Here is a 14,458-nt window from a genome sequence, read left to right as displayed (position 1 = left end):
AATCCTATGAGCTCTCTAATGCGAGCTAAATATATTAAGTCAATCTGTCTACTGTTCACGAGGTTGACCTGTACGAACCCACGAGGTTTCGCTTTTAATCCAGCTTTACCCACAAATAGTCCATTCATCACCTGCAGCGTATTCAGGTCCAGGAGCTTAAGAAGAATCTAGTTACTTACATGGACAGCTGTCCCCTTCTCTGGCAACAAAACTCGACCATGTGTCCCAAACCTCATGTGAGGAACTAAATTGTCACATTCAACCTGCCCTATGTGGTCCCCTCACACAAGTTCTGACAAGAAAGGAGAAGCCCACAGCTATCAGTAGAACTAAGTGTTTTGCAAAGGGGATGTTTAATTTTCTTTTTTTTGAGAAAGAGATTTTCGTTATAGGACGCATGCACTTGCCAGAGAGACAGAAGATGAGAAATTACCCGTAAGAGGGATGGCCCCATCGCAATCCCTTCTCCTTCATTCTCCTCTAGGGATTTAGGCCACGTATATACACATGCCTGGCGTGTTTCAAGATGCCAGGTCCGAGACTCAAACTGCCATTGACCATGTGGGAGTCCAGCTCCTTAACCACTACACCATCTGCTGGCCCCGACGAGGGTGTTTAAATCCCACAGGGATATCACAGAACTGAGAAAAACAAGCTTGGGAGCTGGGAAACACTAACCCCCCGACATCGTATGACATCATTGAAGCACTTGTTGTTTGCCTTCCACCTCGGTGTCCTCATGCCTTCCACCTCGGTGTCCTCATGCCTTTTCCAGATGAGGACACCGAGGTGAAGGGTGACTTGTGGAGGCTACATACTTGTCAGGGCAATTCCGGGCCTGGACCCCAGATTTCCTGGCATCTAGTCTAGTGTCCTAATATCACGTGTTCTCCCTCCCCTCCGCCCCCACGTCATCCCACGCATCAAGGATGCTGCCTCTTGGCCATCACTCTAGTTTCACCTCCTCTTCTCATAGTCATGGCGGTCCAACCTTTCCGTCTCTGCCCATACAGACGTTTTCATCACCAAGTGGGAGTTCCAGCAAATCTCTGGTGATATCAGAATAACCCTCTGGTGAGAATGGAGGTGGGGTGGAATGGGAATGGGGAACAAAGCTCTATGGCCAGGACCAGCAGGTGGCATGGTGGTTAAGGCACTGGACACTCCCACATGGTCAACCACAGTTCGTGTTCCAGGTCTGGTGGCTCGCTTTCTCACTTTCCTTCTCTCTCTCTCTGTCATTGGTCAAATTAAAATAAATAAATGAATGTATAAATATAGTTAATAACTAACTCTTTAAAAATAAAATAAAAAAGCTCTATGGCCTGCTAAAGACACATACCTTCTATGGGTCATGGAGGGTGGTGCGTTCCCCACCATCTTGGGCTGGTTCCCCTTATTCCCGAACCCCTTCCCTGCTCTGGCCTGGGAGTGCCCTCTCATGGCTTGCTCCCCCATCTCCATCACAGCCTTCAAGGCGGCAGCCCTGATCCAGAGATGGTACCGACGGTACATGGCGCGCCTGGAGACGCGGCGCCGCTGCACCTGGGGCATCTTCCAGTCCATCGAGTACTCCGGGCAGCAGGACCAGGTCAAGGTGCGGTGGGGTCAGGAGGAGGAGTCACCCAGCTCCACCTTCCAGCCCTGGGCGCTCTGATCGGGTCCACCCCTGTGGCCTCGTTCCTACGTCTCTAAAGCCAAGTCCCCTTGGGTTCTTCTGCAGCTCCATGACTTCTTCAGCTACCTCATGGATCACTTCGTCCCCAGCAGCCACATTGAAAGTGAGTATGGACTGCCTCGTGGCATGTCCTCTTGTCTCAAGGTCACAGGGAGCAGGTGAGGAGGGGACACTCAGGGAGCAGGGCTGTGAATCTGGTCACAGCAGGGAATGAGCGACAGGGCTGGCCAATAAATGGCAGAGCAGAGTTTTACTCTGGGTTATCCCGAGACAAACGCAGAGGCAGCAGTCTCAATGCTAAGTGTGAGAAGCCTGCAGGTGGGAGGCTGTGGGGAGGGGATTCAGGAGAGGGAAGGCAGCCAACAGGCCCGGCAGCCAGCAACCTGGGCATGCCTGGCAGACAGTGCAGAGAAAGTGCAGAGAGAGAGAGTGCAGAGAAAGGAGCTCGGGATGATCCCACCCTAGGCGGAGGGAACTGGAGTCTTTGAACCTCAGCCCCTGAGCACCATTGGTGGAAGGCTGCTGGGAGGGATGGCCTGGTGGGTCATCTAGGCTACAGCCTTTCTGGCCTGCCTGGTGAGCCCTCTTCAGATCCAGGGGAAAAGCCCTCAGGTTAGAGATGCAGAGCTGGGGCTGCCCAAGCGGTCTGGGAGTCTGCGGCCTCACCCAGGGCACCACACATGCTCACAAACTGCTCTTCCTAACCTTGGCTTCTCCTTTGCCTTGCCTCAGGCTTAGAGGCTTCCCCACTTCTATACTGAGTCCAGCAAATCTCAGACTGCTAAAATAAAAGTAGAATAGATCTGTGATAATTCCTTTTCTTTTTCTTTCTTTTTTTTTCTTTTTAGAGGTTTTTGTCATAGGGTGTGTGTGCTCACTGAAGAGACAGAGAGAAAGTGAGAAATCACCCCTCCCCAGCGGGGGCAGGGATGGCCACCCGGCAATCCCTTCCCCTCCATTCTCCTGGGATCTTGGGTTCACACACACCTAGTGTAATTTTCAAGCCACCAGGTCCAGTACTTGAACCAGTCGGCCATCTGGAAGTCCAGCATTGTAACAATTTCACCATCTGTTTATCCCATCATAATCATTCTTAAAAAAAAAAAAAGAAAGAAAGATGAAAGAAAGAAAGAAAGAAAGCAAGAAAGAAAGAAAGAAGGAAGGAAAAGAAAAAAGAAAGAAAAGGGGGAAAGCAGGATAGATTCCAGCTAGCCAGCATTGCCCCTGGACTGTGTGCATGATCATTTCTCTCCGGACTAGGGGACCTCCTGAACCGCATGTTCACTGAGGACAGATTCCTCCCAGACTCCGAGATGGAGAACGGCAGTGATTATGAATCCATCGAGGTCCCAGACTGTTACACGGGGCCACGCCTCTCCTTCCCGCTCCTTCCTGACCATGCGACTGCCCTGGTGGAAGCATTCAGACTGAAACAAGTAAGCTCCCCTGGGCCACCCGGGGCACCCCAACTCCATGTAATGTGTGAAAGACCAAATGCAGCCCGGAAAGGGCGGCCTAGGGGTTAGTAGGATGATTGTGTCATGTGCCCACTAAAGAGATTCCATTCCGCCTTTGCTGAGCCAGTTTGCTCAGGAGATCAAACTTGGGGTTGGTCAGCCAGTGTTTATGGTTCCGTAATCTTTCCTTGCTTACTGCTCTCCTGGATAATTATTGAGCAATGCTCCATGCTCATGCTGTTCTCTGCCGTGGAGATAAGCACGGGACAAAACAGAAACAAACCCTGCTCTTATGGGCCGACATTCTAGTGGGGAGACAGAAACTACATAGCCATCATTAGTCCATTATGGAGTGTGTTCGAGTGTGACAGGAGCTGTGAGCGGGAGTGACGGCAGTTTTACAGAGAAGTCAAGGACAGTGGTTTCTGAGCAGATTCGAGGTTATCAGGGATGCCTGATGTGGCATCCAAGGAAAGACCTTTTCATGACGAGGAGACAAATCTTGCATGAGCCATGGACTTGCCTGGACCGTGCAGGAACCTCAGGAAGCCATTGTGTCTGGAAAGGAGGGAGCCAGGCGAAGAGCAGTGGAGGTGAGGGGAAGGGATTTTCATTCTTCCAGAAGAGATGGGAGACATGGGACACGGAGCACAAGAATGATCTGATCCAATTTCTGAAAATAATTGCTCTGGCTGCTGTGCTGATATAGAATGGAAGGGCAAGGGCCAAAGCAGGAGATGGTCAGTGGACGACTGCAGGGGTCCGGGTGAGGACAGCAGAGGCTTGGAACCCTAGTGGTCGAAGCAGAGGTGGCAAGAAGTGGTCAGATTCTGCTCTGGGTCCAATTCCAGTCCATCCTGCCTTTCTCACACAGGTAACTAAGTCACTGCAGGAGGAGCTGGGATGATGTTTCCCAGTAATGACAGGATCGCTCAAGTACCATCAACACACACACGCTTATTCACACTTTGCTCAGTCATGCGTTCCTCCCAAGCTAAATGCAAGGAATGGTTTTCTAGAGTAGATAAGAAATTCTGTGAGAAGGACGAATGGGGTTGATGGAAAATAAAATCAGAAACAAGGGCAGAAGAGGGGTGGAAAAGAAAGAATCCCTGCAGGGAGTCCCAGGAACATTGTACTGGGGTTACTTCTGAGAGCTCACGCGTTTGGGGACATTCAGCGGTAAAGGGGAGGCCATCTTCCTCAGTGCTGTTTCGTTCCCTGTCTCCTCTTCCTCCCAGTAGCAGCTCCATGCTCGTTATGTCTTGAATCTTTTGTATGAAACCAAGAAGCATCTGGTTCAGCTGCCGAACATCAACCGGGTCTCCACGTGTTACAGCGAGGAGATCACAGTGTGTGGTAAGAACCGTCAGAAACAGCTGTCCATGGGGGCAGGCCGAGTGTCACTGCATCACACTGAGCATTCACACATTCCCTCCACAGTCACTTAAAGGAGAGGTGGTGTGGGGAAGGGGGACCATGCATCCTAGCTCCCAGCCTCTGCTAGTTTTCCCCAGTGATCCATGTTGACCCAGACTCACCCAGATTCTTCATTCAGAATGAAATGCCTGCAAGTACCTTCCCTGTTAGGAAACAGTTTATTGTGGGCAGAGGTGGCACAGTGTGTAAGACACTCGACTCCCACACAGCCGACTGTGGCTCAGACCCAGCCGCTTGAAACTCATGCCGGTACATGTGCACCTGTGCCCAAAATTCTGAGAGGAGAATGGAGGAGAAGGGATTGTGGCATGGCCATCTCCCCTAAAGGGTGATTTGTCTCTTTCTCACTCTCTGTCTCTCTCTGGCAAGTGCACGTACCCTATAGCAAAAAATCCCTCTTAAAAAAATTTTTTAAAAAAAAAAAAAAAAAAAAGGAGGACAATTTATTTACTGGTGCTTGAGCAAGCTCCAAAGCCTAGTGAATTATTCCTTCCACTCACATGCATATACTCTCCTCCCAGAGAGCAGTCATGTCAATGACACTCCTCTTCATCTCCTGTGTTTTGAATGATGTCCAACATCCATTAGAGCAGGGGACCTTAACACCTAGACTGGTCCATGGCCAATTAGGAACCAGGCCACACAGCAGGAAGTGAGTGACAGGCAAGCAAATGAAGCTTCATCTGTATTTACAGCTACTCCCCATTGCTCACATTGCTGCCTGAGCTCTGCCTCCCGTCAGACCAGGAGCAGCAGTAGACCCTCATAGGAGTGTGAATCCTATCGTAAACTGCACACGCAAGGGCTCTAGGTTACATGCTTTCATAAGCCACCCCCCTACCTGGTCTATCTTCCACAAAACTGGCCAAAAAGATTAGAGACTGCTGGCTCCCCACCCTACACACCTGAACGAGGTGAAGGAGAGAGCTGTTCACAGGGATTGTGACTTGCACTGTGAGGGCCACATACAGCCTATAGATATGTCTCATCTGCCCTGCAATATTCTCTCAATCTTTTTTTTTTTTTTTTTTTTTTTTTTTTTTTAGAGAGAGAGATTTTTGCCACCGAGTGCATGCACTTGCCAGAGAGACAAAGATAGAAAGCAAGAAATCGTCCCCCCTCCCCCAGGGAGGATGGCCACACCACAATCCTTTCTCCTCTATTATTCTCTGCATGCACATGTGCCCAACATGAGCTTTAAGCCATCAGGTCCAGGATGCTAACTGTGGTCAACTATGTGGGAGTCTAGCAACATAACTATTATGCCATCTGCTGGTCCCTATACTCTTAAAATTGGTATTCTAACATTTAACAATTGGAGGATTTCATAGTAAAGTCTAGATTTTGCAGCTTCTCTTGAGAAAAAAATCTCCTAATGCTGGCCAGTAGGGAAGCAGCAGTTTCTTATTTTAACTTGAGCAAAACCTCCCCAGTTCTCATCTAGGTTTAACTTTGCATTATTCTGTTCCATCCTTGCTTTGCTAAATACTTACATTTTTATTATGTGTTGTAATCATACAGAAAAAATATTGTGCTTTCTGCTTTTAATATTAACTATCCCCATAGCAAGGAAAATTAGTATTTATCTCTTACATGTAAAAAATTAGCAATTTAAGTTACTGATACTGTTTTTCTGTCTTTGTTAGGAGATCTACATGGCCAGCTGGATGATTTAATATTTATATTTTATAAGGTACAAGTATTTAAATTAAATTTATTTCTTGCTCTGAGGCTTCATTTACAGTATCTATTTATCTATTAAGTGAATGCTTAAATATTGCTTGACCTTAAGAAATATTTTAAGTAATATTTGATACTGCACAGCAAATATATAATATAAAAGTTGGCACAGGATTATATTCTAGCATATTTCTGTAAACTGTTTAACAAATGCAAACTGTGAGGTTAATAAATAGAATCATCAATTAGTAATTGATTCTTTTTTATTTTTTCAAAAATAAAGACCATTTATGTTTATCAAAGGAACCAAAAGCTATTTTTTTTTTTTTAGAGGTTTTTGCTACAGGGCACGTGTGCTCTCCAGACAGACAGAGACAGACAGAGAGACAGAAAGAGAGAAATCACCCCCCAGGGGTGATGGCCACGCCGCAATCCCTTCTCCATTCTCCTCTCGGGATCTTGGGCACGCACGCACACATGCCCGGCGTGAATTTTAAGCCACCGGGTCCGGGACGTGAACCGTGGTCGACCATATGGGAGTCCAGTGACATAGCCATTATGCTAACTGCTGGTCCCACCAAAAGCTATTTTCATATCCATTTTTAGTTATACAATGTAGAGCATGTCACAAAGTATATGAATATAGTATTTTATTGATGTAATATTACTTTTTGTGTATACTATACTTCCCAATGGATTATCTTGCTTGATCCTAAAGAGTCTATGACAGCTATTTTTTTTTTAGAGATTTTTGTCTTAGGGCACACATGCTTATTGGAAAGAGAGACAGCGAGGGAAAAATGAGAAACTGCCCCCCAGAGGGGATGGCTACACCACAATCCCTTCTCCCCCATTCATCACCTGGAATCTTGGGTATACATGCACATACCTGGCATGATTTTCAAGCCACTGGGTGTGGGACTTGAACGTGGTCAGCCATGTGAGAGTCCAGCAACATAATCACTACACCATCTGCTGGCCCTGCTTTATTTTTTTAAATATTTATTTATTTAGTTATCTATTTATTATTTTACTTTCCTGATTTTCAGGCCACCTGGTATAGGACTTGAACCACAGTTGGCCATGTAGGAATCCAGAGCCCCAGTCACCACACTATCCACTGGCCCCACTTTTATTATTATTACTGCTAATTAAAGATCATGTGACCAGAGCTCAAAACTGGCCTTTAGGTCACACGTTTTTGTCCTTTGCTTCAGACCACATGGGAAACGCTCTGGCTTTGTATAAAGCATTCTGATGAGTGTCTTATCCTCTCAGCCTGCTAGAAAGAAAGTGTAAGACCCATAAAAAATGTTTCCATCTCGTAGTGACATTTCACCCTTGGAGCAGATCCAGGAAGCACAGAGCTGATGGGAGGCCTCCTGTGACTCAAATGCCCATTACCTTAGCCTGATTCCCTAGTCCCTCCCTTTACTAACTCTGCTTTGACTTGTCTCCTTGTGGGGAAGAACGGCCTCCCGTCGCCAGAGCGGGCCTACGTGTTCAACGGAGACTTCGTGGATCGAGGCAAGGATTCAATAGAGATCCTGATGATTCTTTTCACCTTCATGTTGGTTTACCCAAAAGAGTTTCATCTTAACCGAGGAAACCATGAGGACCATATGGTGAACTTACGGTACAAGCCAAAACACTTGGGTATTTGATGTCTGTTGTGATTGTGGAAGGTTATTTCACCAGAGCTCATTTGTTAGATGGTTTTAAATAGAGTTTTCCAATTTTGTAAAAGTAGAATACACACAACATAACGTTAAAAATATTTTAATTGCCAGAGGGCATGTGCCCCCATGGTTGTGATGCCGGGATCCATGCCATCAGGGTCCTGAACAGACACACACACCAGGTGTGGCTTTTGAGCTGCCGGTGCTGGGATTTGACTGCAATTGACCATGTAGGATCTGGCTCCCACCACACAGCGCTTAACCACTGCACGGTGGGGCCAGCCTAAGATTTTTCTAAATGTACATGTTATTCTACTATTCCAATAAAACCATTTTTTTTTTCAAATGTCCATATTTTTTCATCAGAGAGATAGAGAGACAGAGACCCCCCATGAAATGAAGCATGAGCACACTGCAATCCTTTTTTATTCCTATTTCTCTATCCCATCAGGATTTTGGAGACCCACATTCCACACTCAGCATTTGTTTCAAGCTGCTGGGGCCAGGATTCAAACTAGGGTCAGTCATGTGGAAACCAGCTCTCCATACACTATATTTAACCTCTGTGCTATGGGGTCAGCCCTAAACTTTTTTGTTGTTGTTTAAGTTGGGAGCACTTGCAAGAGAAATAGGGATGAGAGAGAGAAAGAAGCTCGCATGACAGGGTCTCATTACAGTCCCCTTTCCCAGCCTTCTGGCTCCTCAGGACCTTGGGTGCTGTGCATATGCCCTTTGTGTTTTCTTTTTTCTTTCTTTTCTTTTCTTTTTTTTTTTTGAATAATTATTTATTTAATTTTATCATTATTTTTTAAAAATTGCTACAGAGCACATACACTCATCAGACACACACACACAGAGTGAGAGAGAGAGAGAAAGCAAATGGCCAGGCCTGGGACTTGAACCACAGCCAGCCATGTGGAAGAGCAGTGCCTTAACCATCACACGACCCACACTTTGTGTTTTCAACCTGATCAAGGGATATGAACCCATGCTTGGCCTATGGCTTCCAGCCTTGCAGAACATCTGAGTTACTGCTCTGTCACAGTGGCCGGGCTGCAGATACCATACTTTTTTATCATATAAACAATAAAAGTTCATGATGGAAAAAAATAAGAAGTACAGCTAAGCAAAAAGAACATTAAAGTATCTCATAATTTCTCTACCCAAAGATAATGTTCCAATGATAAACATTTTGGTGAGTATTCCTCGACCTCTTTCCTAAGTATTTAAATGCATCTATCTAGAATATGCATCTTTTAAAGTGTGGTCATGCCATAAGTACTGTCACTAAATCTATTTTAATGTCTTTTTTTACTTCTAAATCTAGATATGGCTTCACCAAGGAAGTGATGCATAAATATAAGGTGTGCTGCCTCTAAAAGCAAAATTTTCTTAGCTCAGATAAGTGGAATGAATTTTTATTTGAATGAATTATGTTTATTAACTGAACACCTTGTTAATATCATGTTTTTTCAGACACATGGCAAGAAAATACTCAGAAGGCTGCAAGATGTTTTCTGTTGGCTTCCGCTGGCCACTCTGGTTGATGAGAAAGTCCTGATTCTCCATGGTGGGGTGTCAGACAGGACTGACCTGGAGCTTTTGGATAAATTGGACAGGTCCAAGGTACTGATGAAAGCAAGAATACCGATTTCTCTTGAATGCCTGGCTTCACTGTCAACATAAAACGAATGTCATCTTGTGTGCTGACTCCACTCGAATGGCTGTTAAGAATGTGTAGAGGCTAGGGACCAGCAGTTAGCGTAATGGCTATGTCGCTGGACTCCCATGTATTCGACCGCGGTTCAAGTCCCGGACCCGGTGGCTTAAACTCACGCCGGGCACGTGTGCATGCATGCCCAAGATCCCGAGAGGAGAATGGAGGAGAAGGGATTGTGGCATGACCATCCCCCCCTGGGGGGTGATTTCTCGCTTTCTGTCTCTCTGTCTCTCTCTGTCTGTCTGGCAAGTGCACGTGCCCTATAGCAAAAACCTCTCCAAAAAAAGAAAAAAAAAAAAGAATGTGTAGAGGCCTAGCTGTGTAGTGAGCACTGGTTGATGCTGCTACTAGGCAGGTAGAGGGCACGTGGAGAACCTTCCCACACGGGTCAGCCTCACAGACCATTTCTTGTAGCAGACAATATCCTCAAAACACAGTTATTTGAGGGACCAGCAGATAATATCATGGTTACGTCACTGGACTCCCATGTGGCTGACTGAGATTTGAGTCCTGGAGCTGGAGGCTTGAAACACACCAGGTGCATGTGCATGCATGCCCAAAATCCCAAGGGGAGAATGGAGGAGAAGGGATTGCAGTGTGGTCATCCCCCCGGAGAGAGTGACTTCTTTCTGTCTCTCTAGCAACTGTACATGCTTTATAGCAAAAATAACTTTCTTAACAAATTTATATATACATATACAGTTACCTGAGAGTTGAAAGGGAAGGGACCAGTGGCCTGGCCCTTCCCGACAGCAAGGACAGGAGGCGGCTGTGAGTCAGTTCACATTCTGTGGCCAAGACTGGAGCTGCCAAGGACGTGGAAAGCACCTGTCCATGTTCTCTTCAGTGCGAGCTGGCCTCCTCTTCAAACACCCTTCAGCTCTGCGGCTCTTCGCCCTGAGCAGTCCACACGGGGACATGGCTTTTGTGTATCACAATCCTTAGCTCTATTTGCAGAAGGCCTTTCTCCTTTGGGTGAGTGCTTGCACGACTTCCCTTCATGAACTAGACCTTTATTCTGATATCCGTATGATCATCTCCCTCAGTTTTTTTTTTTTAGAGATTTTTGCTATAGGGCGCATGCACTCACCGGAAAGACAGAGAGAGACAGAGAGACAGAAAGCGAGAAATCACCCCGTAGGGGAGATGGCCACGCCACAATCCCTTCGCCTCCATTCTTGTCTCAGGATCTTGTGCACGCACGTACATGCGCTCGGTGTGAGTTTTAGCCACTGGGTCGGGGACTCAAACCATGGTCAACTACATGGGAGTCCAGTGACATAGCCATTACGTTAACTGCTGGTCCCTCCCTTGGTTTTCACTGTAGAACTCAGGCATGCCAGGAGTGGCTGCTCACTCTCTTATTGCTCAATGACATAATTTTGTCATGAGGGCTGACTCCTCTCTTCCCCATGATCAGAATTTGTCCATGGGCTGGTCCCATGGCCTAGTGGTTAAGGGAGCCGGATCTCATATGGCCGACCACTCAGTCTGAATCTCAGCCCTGGTGACTTGGAAAACTGGAGTGTGTGTGCGCATGTCCAAAACTGCCAAAGGATGGAGAAGTGGAAGAGAAGGGATTGCAGTATGGCCACTCCCTGTGGGGGATGCTTTCTCTCTGCCTCCCTCTGCTGAGTGCATGCACCTTCTGGTGAAATTTAAGGGGACAGAAAGGATTTGTCTACGTGAGTCCTTTACCTCTCACCCCAGTCCTAGTGCCGTGCTGCCGACGAGTCAGTGAAGGAGACTCTACTCAGCTCCTCTGGGCAAGACAGAAGCACCTAGCTTCCTGATTAGGGCTACACACACACACACACACACCCCCACAACAGGTAAAATGGTGAGATACTGGGCACAGTAGCACTTCCTGTAAGAGGCCTCTCTGAGAGCAAAGGTCAGGCTTTCTGTATTCCTCTTCCTCACCCGCTTCCATCTTTGTTTTAGCATCTGCAACACAACAGGAAAGCTCTTGCCGCCCTGAGAGACAGGTGCCCTTTAACACGCTTGTCTAAAGATGATGAGGCTCCCAGAGAGAAAGGACCTTCTAGGATCGTGTTTCGTGATCATTCTTTGTGACAAAAGATGGATTTTACGTATTTCCACTTTGTTGCAGGTCAATAATTTTGTAGAAATATGAATTTCTTTGAACAGTGAAATATAAGCAAACCATGCAAGCCCATGGATTGTATGCCTAAGTGTCACAACAGTCCCAAAAGATACCAAGGATGGGACCAGCAGGTGGTGTGGTGGTTAGGGTGGCTGGACTCCCACATGGCTGAGCGTGGTTTGAGTCCTGGATCTGGCAGCTTGCTTCTCACTTTCCTTCTCGCTCTCTCTGTCTCTCTTTGGTCAACTTCAAATAAATAAATAAATAAAATATAAAATAAAATAATGACAACAAATAAAATTAAATGAAATCATTCTTTTTTTAAAAGAATGACTTTATTTAATTTTATTTGTTTTAAATTTGACCAGAGAGAGAGAGAGAAAGGGAAAATGAGAAAGCAAGCCGCCAGGTCCAGGACTCAACCATGATTGGCCATGTGGGAGGCCAGCACCCTTAACCACCACACCATCTGCTGGCCCCAAAATAATTATTTAAAAAGAAAAGAAAAGGGAAGAAGAGATACCAAGGTTTGCTCCGAAGGTCTTACCAGGGTTCAGGACTGACCTGGAAGCCCCAGAAGTATTGCGACACCGTCTAAGGTCTCATTCCTGCCTCTGTATCTTTTTGGACATGTTTAGATTGTTTCCACCTTGAGATGCAAAACAAGAAAGGAGAGTGGAAAACAGGCGGAGATGAAGAGAAAAACCGATGAGACGAACTCAGCAGAGAGACCCACCCCATGGTTTCTGCCCCAGAGCCGCTCTCTGCCCGCTTCGCCCCTGCGGCTGAGCTCTGACAAGGCCCACAAGGCCCACAAAACCGGCCGGTCTTCCAGCATCCCCTGCACCGGCCGCCTTGAGCGGAAGGAGCTCTCCCGGCAGGTGCAGGCGCGGCGCTCCGTGGACCTAGAGCTGGAGCGGTGCCAGGAGCAAGCAGGCTTCCCAGGCATCCGGGAGAAGGAGGAGCCCTCACCCCACACCTCCGAAACCAGCCACGAAGCTGGAGAGATGCGGCAGCCCACGTGGGAGGAGTGGAAACAGGTAGGTTCTGCCAGGCGCCTGGGTAAAGCGTACCAGGGCAACCCCCCTTTTACCTGTTTACATATTGAGCTTCCAGGTAAAAGTCGATTTCTTTTCTTTGCCTTTAAAAAAGAAAAGAATTATTTATTTCATTTATTTATTTATTATTTTTTAGAATTATTTATTTAACTTTGTTATTATTATTTTTTAATTTGACCAGAGAGAGAAAGAGAGAGAAAGGGAAAGGGAGAAGGCAAGCTGCTAGGTCCAGGACTTGAACTGTGGTTGGCCATGTGGAAGTCCAGTGCCTTAACCAACACATCACCTGTTGGCCCCTATTATTATTATTATTATTATTATTATTATTATTTTCCTTATTTTTGGAGAGGTTTTTTTTCTATAGGGTGTGTGCTCTCACCAGGAAGACAGAGAGACAGAAAGCGAGAAATCACCTCCCAGGGGGGATGGCCACGCCGCAATCCCTTCTCCTCCATTCTCCTCTCAGGATCTTGGGTGCGCACACACACGCACCTGGGGCGAGGTTAAGCCACCAGGTCTGGGACTTGAACCACAGTCAACTACATGGGACTTCTGTGACATAGCCATTACATCAACTGCTGGTCCCACCTATTATTATTTTTAAAAATTTGTTATAGAGCACATACATTCACCAGAGAGAGTTGGGGCAGGGGTGGGGTGGTGTGTGTGTGGGGGTGTAAGGGGAGAAAGCAAACCACTAGGCCCGGGACTTGAATCACAGTCGACCATGTGGGAGTCCAGCGCCTTAATCCCCATGCCACCTGCTGGCCCCCAAGGCTTATTTTCAAGAAATTGGATGTGTACTTGTCACCTAATAACAAGTACACTTTAAGAAATGGAAGTTATAGAATTCAAATGGAAAACATGGAATTAAAGTATGAGTTTATCTTGGTACAAGGAATTTGTGAAACCCATGCATAATACATGGAGCTTTGGCATAATACACAGTTTCATAATACACAGGTTTTTCATAATACACATTTTCCATGCACTTTTTTTTTTTTTGGAGAGATTTTCACTGTAGGGCGCGTGCACTCGCCAGACAGACAGAGAGAGACATAGAGACAGAAAGCGAGAAATCATCCCCCAGGGGGGATGGTCACACCGCAATCCCTTCTCCTCCATTCTCCTCTTGGGATCTTCGGCACGCACGCACACGCGCCTGGCATGAGTTTTTTAAGCCACCGGGTCCAGGACGTGAACCGCGGTTGACTACGTGGGAGTCCAGCGACATAGCCATTACGCTAACTGCTGGTTCCCGATACACTTTTTGAATATGCCTACTTACACTCATTTTCCGAGTAACGGAAACTTCTGAGCCAGGTGTGGTGGCCTGCACCTGGAAAATCAGGTACTGGGAGGCTGAGGCTGGAGGATTCAGAGTTCAAGAGCAGCCTGGGAAATGTAGCCAGACCCTCTCCTAAAAAACAAAAAGAAAAACAAAAACTGGAGCCTTAGGGGTCCTAAATACTAGTGCATGTTGAATATTGACTGCATAGAAATGTATTTATTTTTATTCAAATATTTTCCCCCTCCCCTCCTTCTCTTCTTTTTCCTCTCATTTCATTTCATATGAATGGCTCTAAATGAGTAACTGTGAAGTTTTCTTTCTTTTTTTTTTTTTAAATTAACACTTGTG

General features: G+C 46.4%; 1 protein-coding gene and 1 long non-coding RNA gene across 2 annotated transcripts in view; one reads left to right on the top strand and one right to left on the bottom strand.

The window, feature by feature from the left end:
* The window catches only part of PPEF2 (protein phosphatase with EF-hand domain 2), a 31,957-nt gene that overhangs the window by 3,015 nt on the left and 14,484 nt on the right, over positions 1–14,458 (top strand). The window contains exons 2-10 of the mRNA XM_006142946.3: positions 1,470–1,597; positions 1,724–1,781; positions 2,939–3,114; positions 4,380–4,494; positions 6,222–6,268; positions 7,725–7,891; positions 9,262–9,298; positions 9,411–9,560; positions 12,400–12,801. Coding sequence (XP_006143008.1) covers positions 1,470–1,597; positions 1,724–1,781; positions 2,939–3,114; positions 4,380–4,494; positions 6,222–6,268; positions 7,725–7,891; positions 9,262–9,298; positions 9,411–9,560; positions 12,400–12,801 — 1,280 coding nt within the window. The remainder of the gene's footprint in view (positions 1–1,469; positions 1,598–1,723; positions 1,782–2,938; positions 3,115–4,379; positions 4,495–6,221; positions 6,269–7,724; positions 7,892–9,261; positions 9,299–9,410; positions 9,561–12,399; positions 12,802–14,458) is intronic.
* Positions 9,457–14,458, bottom strand: part of LOC102482585 (uncharacterized) — an 18,765-nt gene continuing 13,763 nt past the window's right edge. Inside the window, exons 3-7 of the long non-coding RNA XR_333747.3 lie at positions 14,108–14,239; positions 12,855–12,902; positions 12,326–12,410; positions 10,361–10,551; positions 9,457–9,533 (exon numbers count right to left, since the gene is read on the bottom strand). This is a non-coding gene — a long non-coding RNA (uncharacterized LOC102482585). The remainder of the gene's footprint in view (positions 9,534–10,360; positions 10,552–12,325; positions 12,411–12,854; positions 12,903–14,107; positions 14,240–14,458) is intronic.

The sequence above is a fragment of the Tupaia chinensis genome, unplaced genomic scaffold (assembly GCF_000334495.1).
Source record: "Tupaia chinensis unplaced genomic scaffold, TupChi_1.0 Scaffold000086_1, whole genome shotgun sequence".
NCBI lineage: Eukaryota > Metazoa > Chordata > Mammalia > Scandentia > Tupaiidae > Tupaia > Tupaia belangeri.
This window is presented reverse-complemented; position numbering and strand designations above follow the sequence as displayed.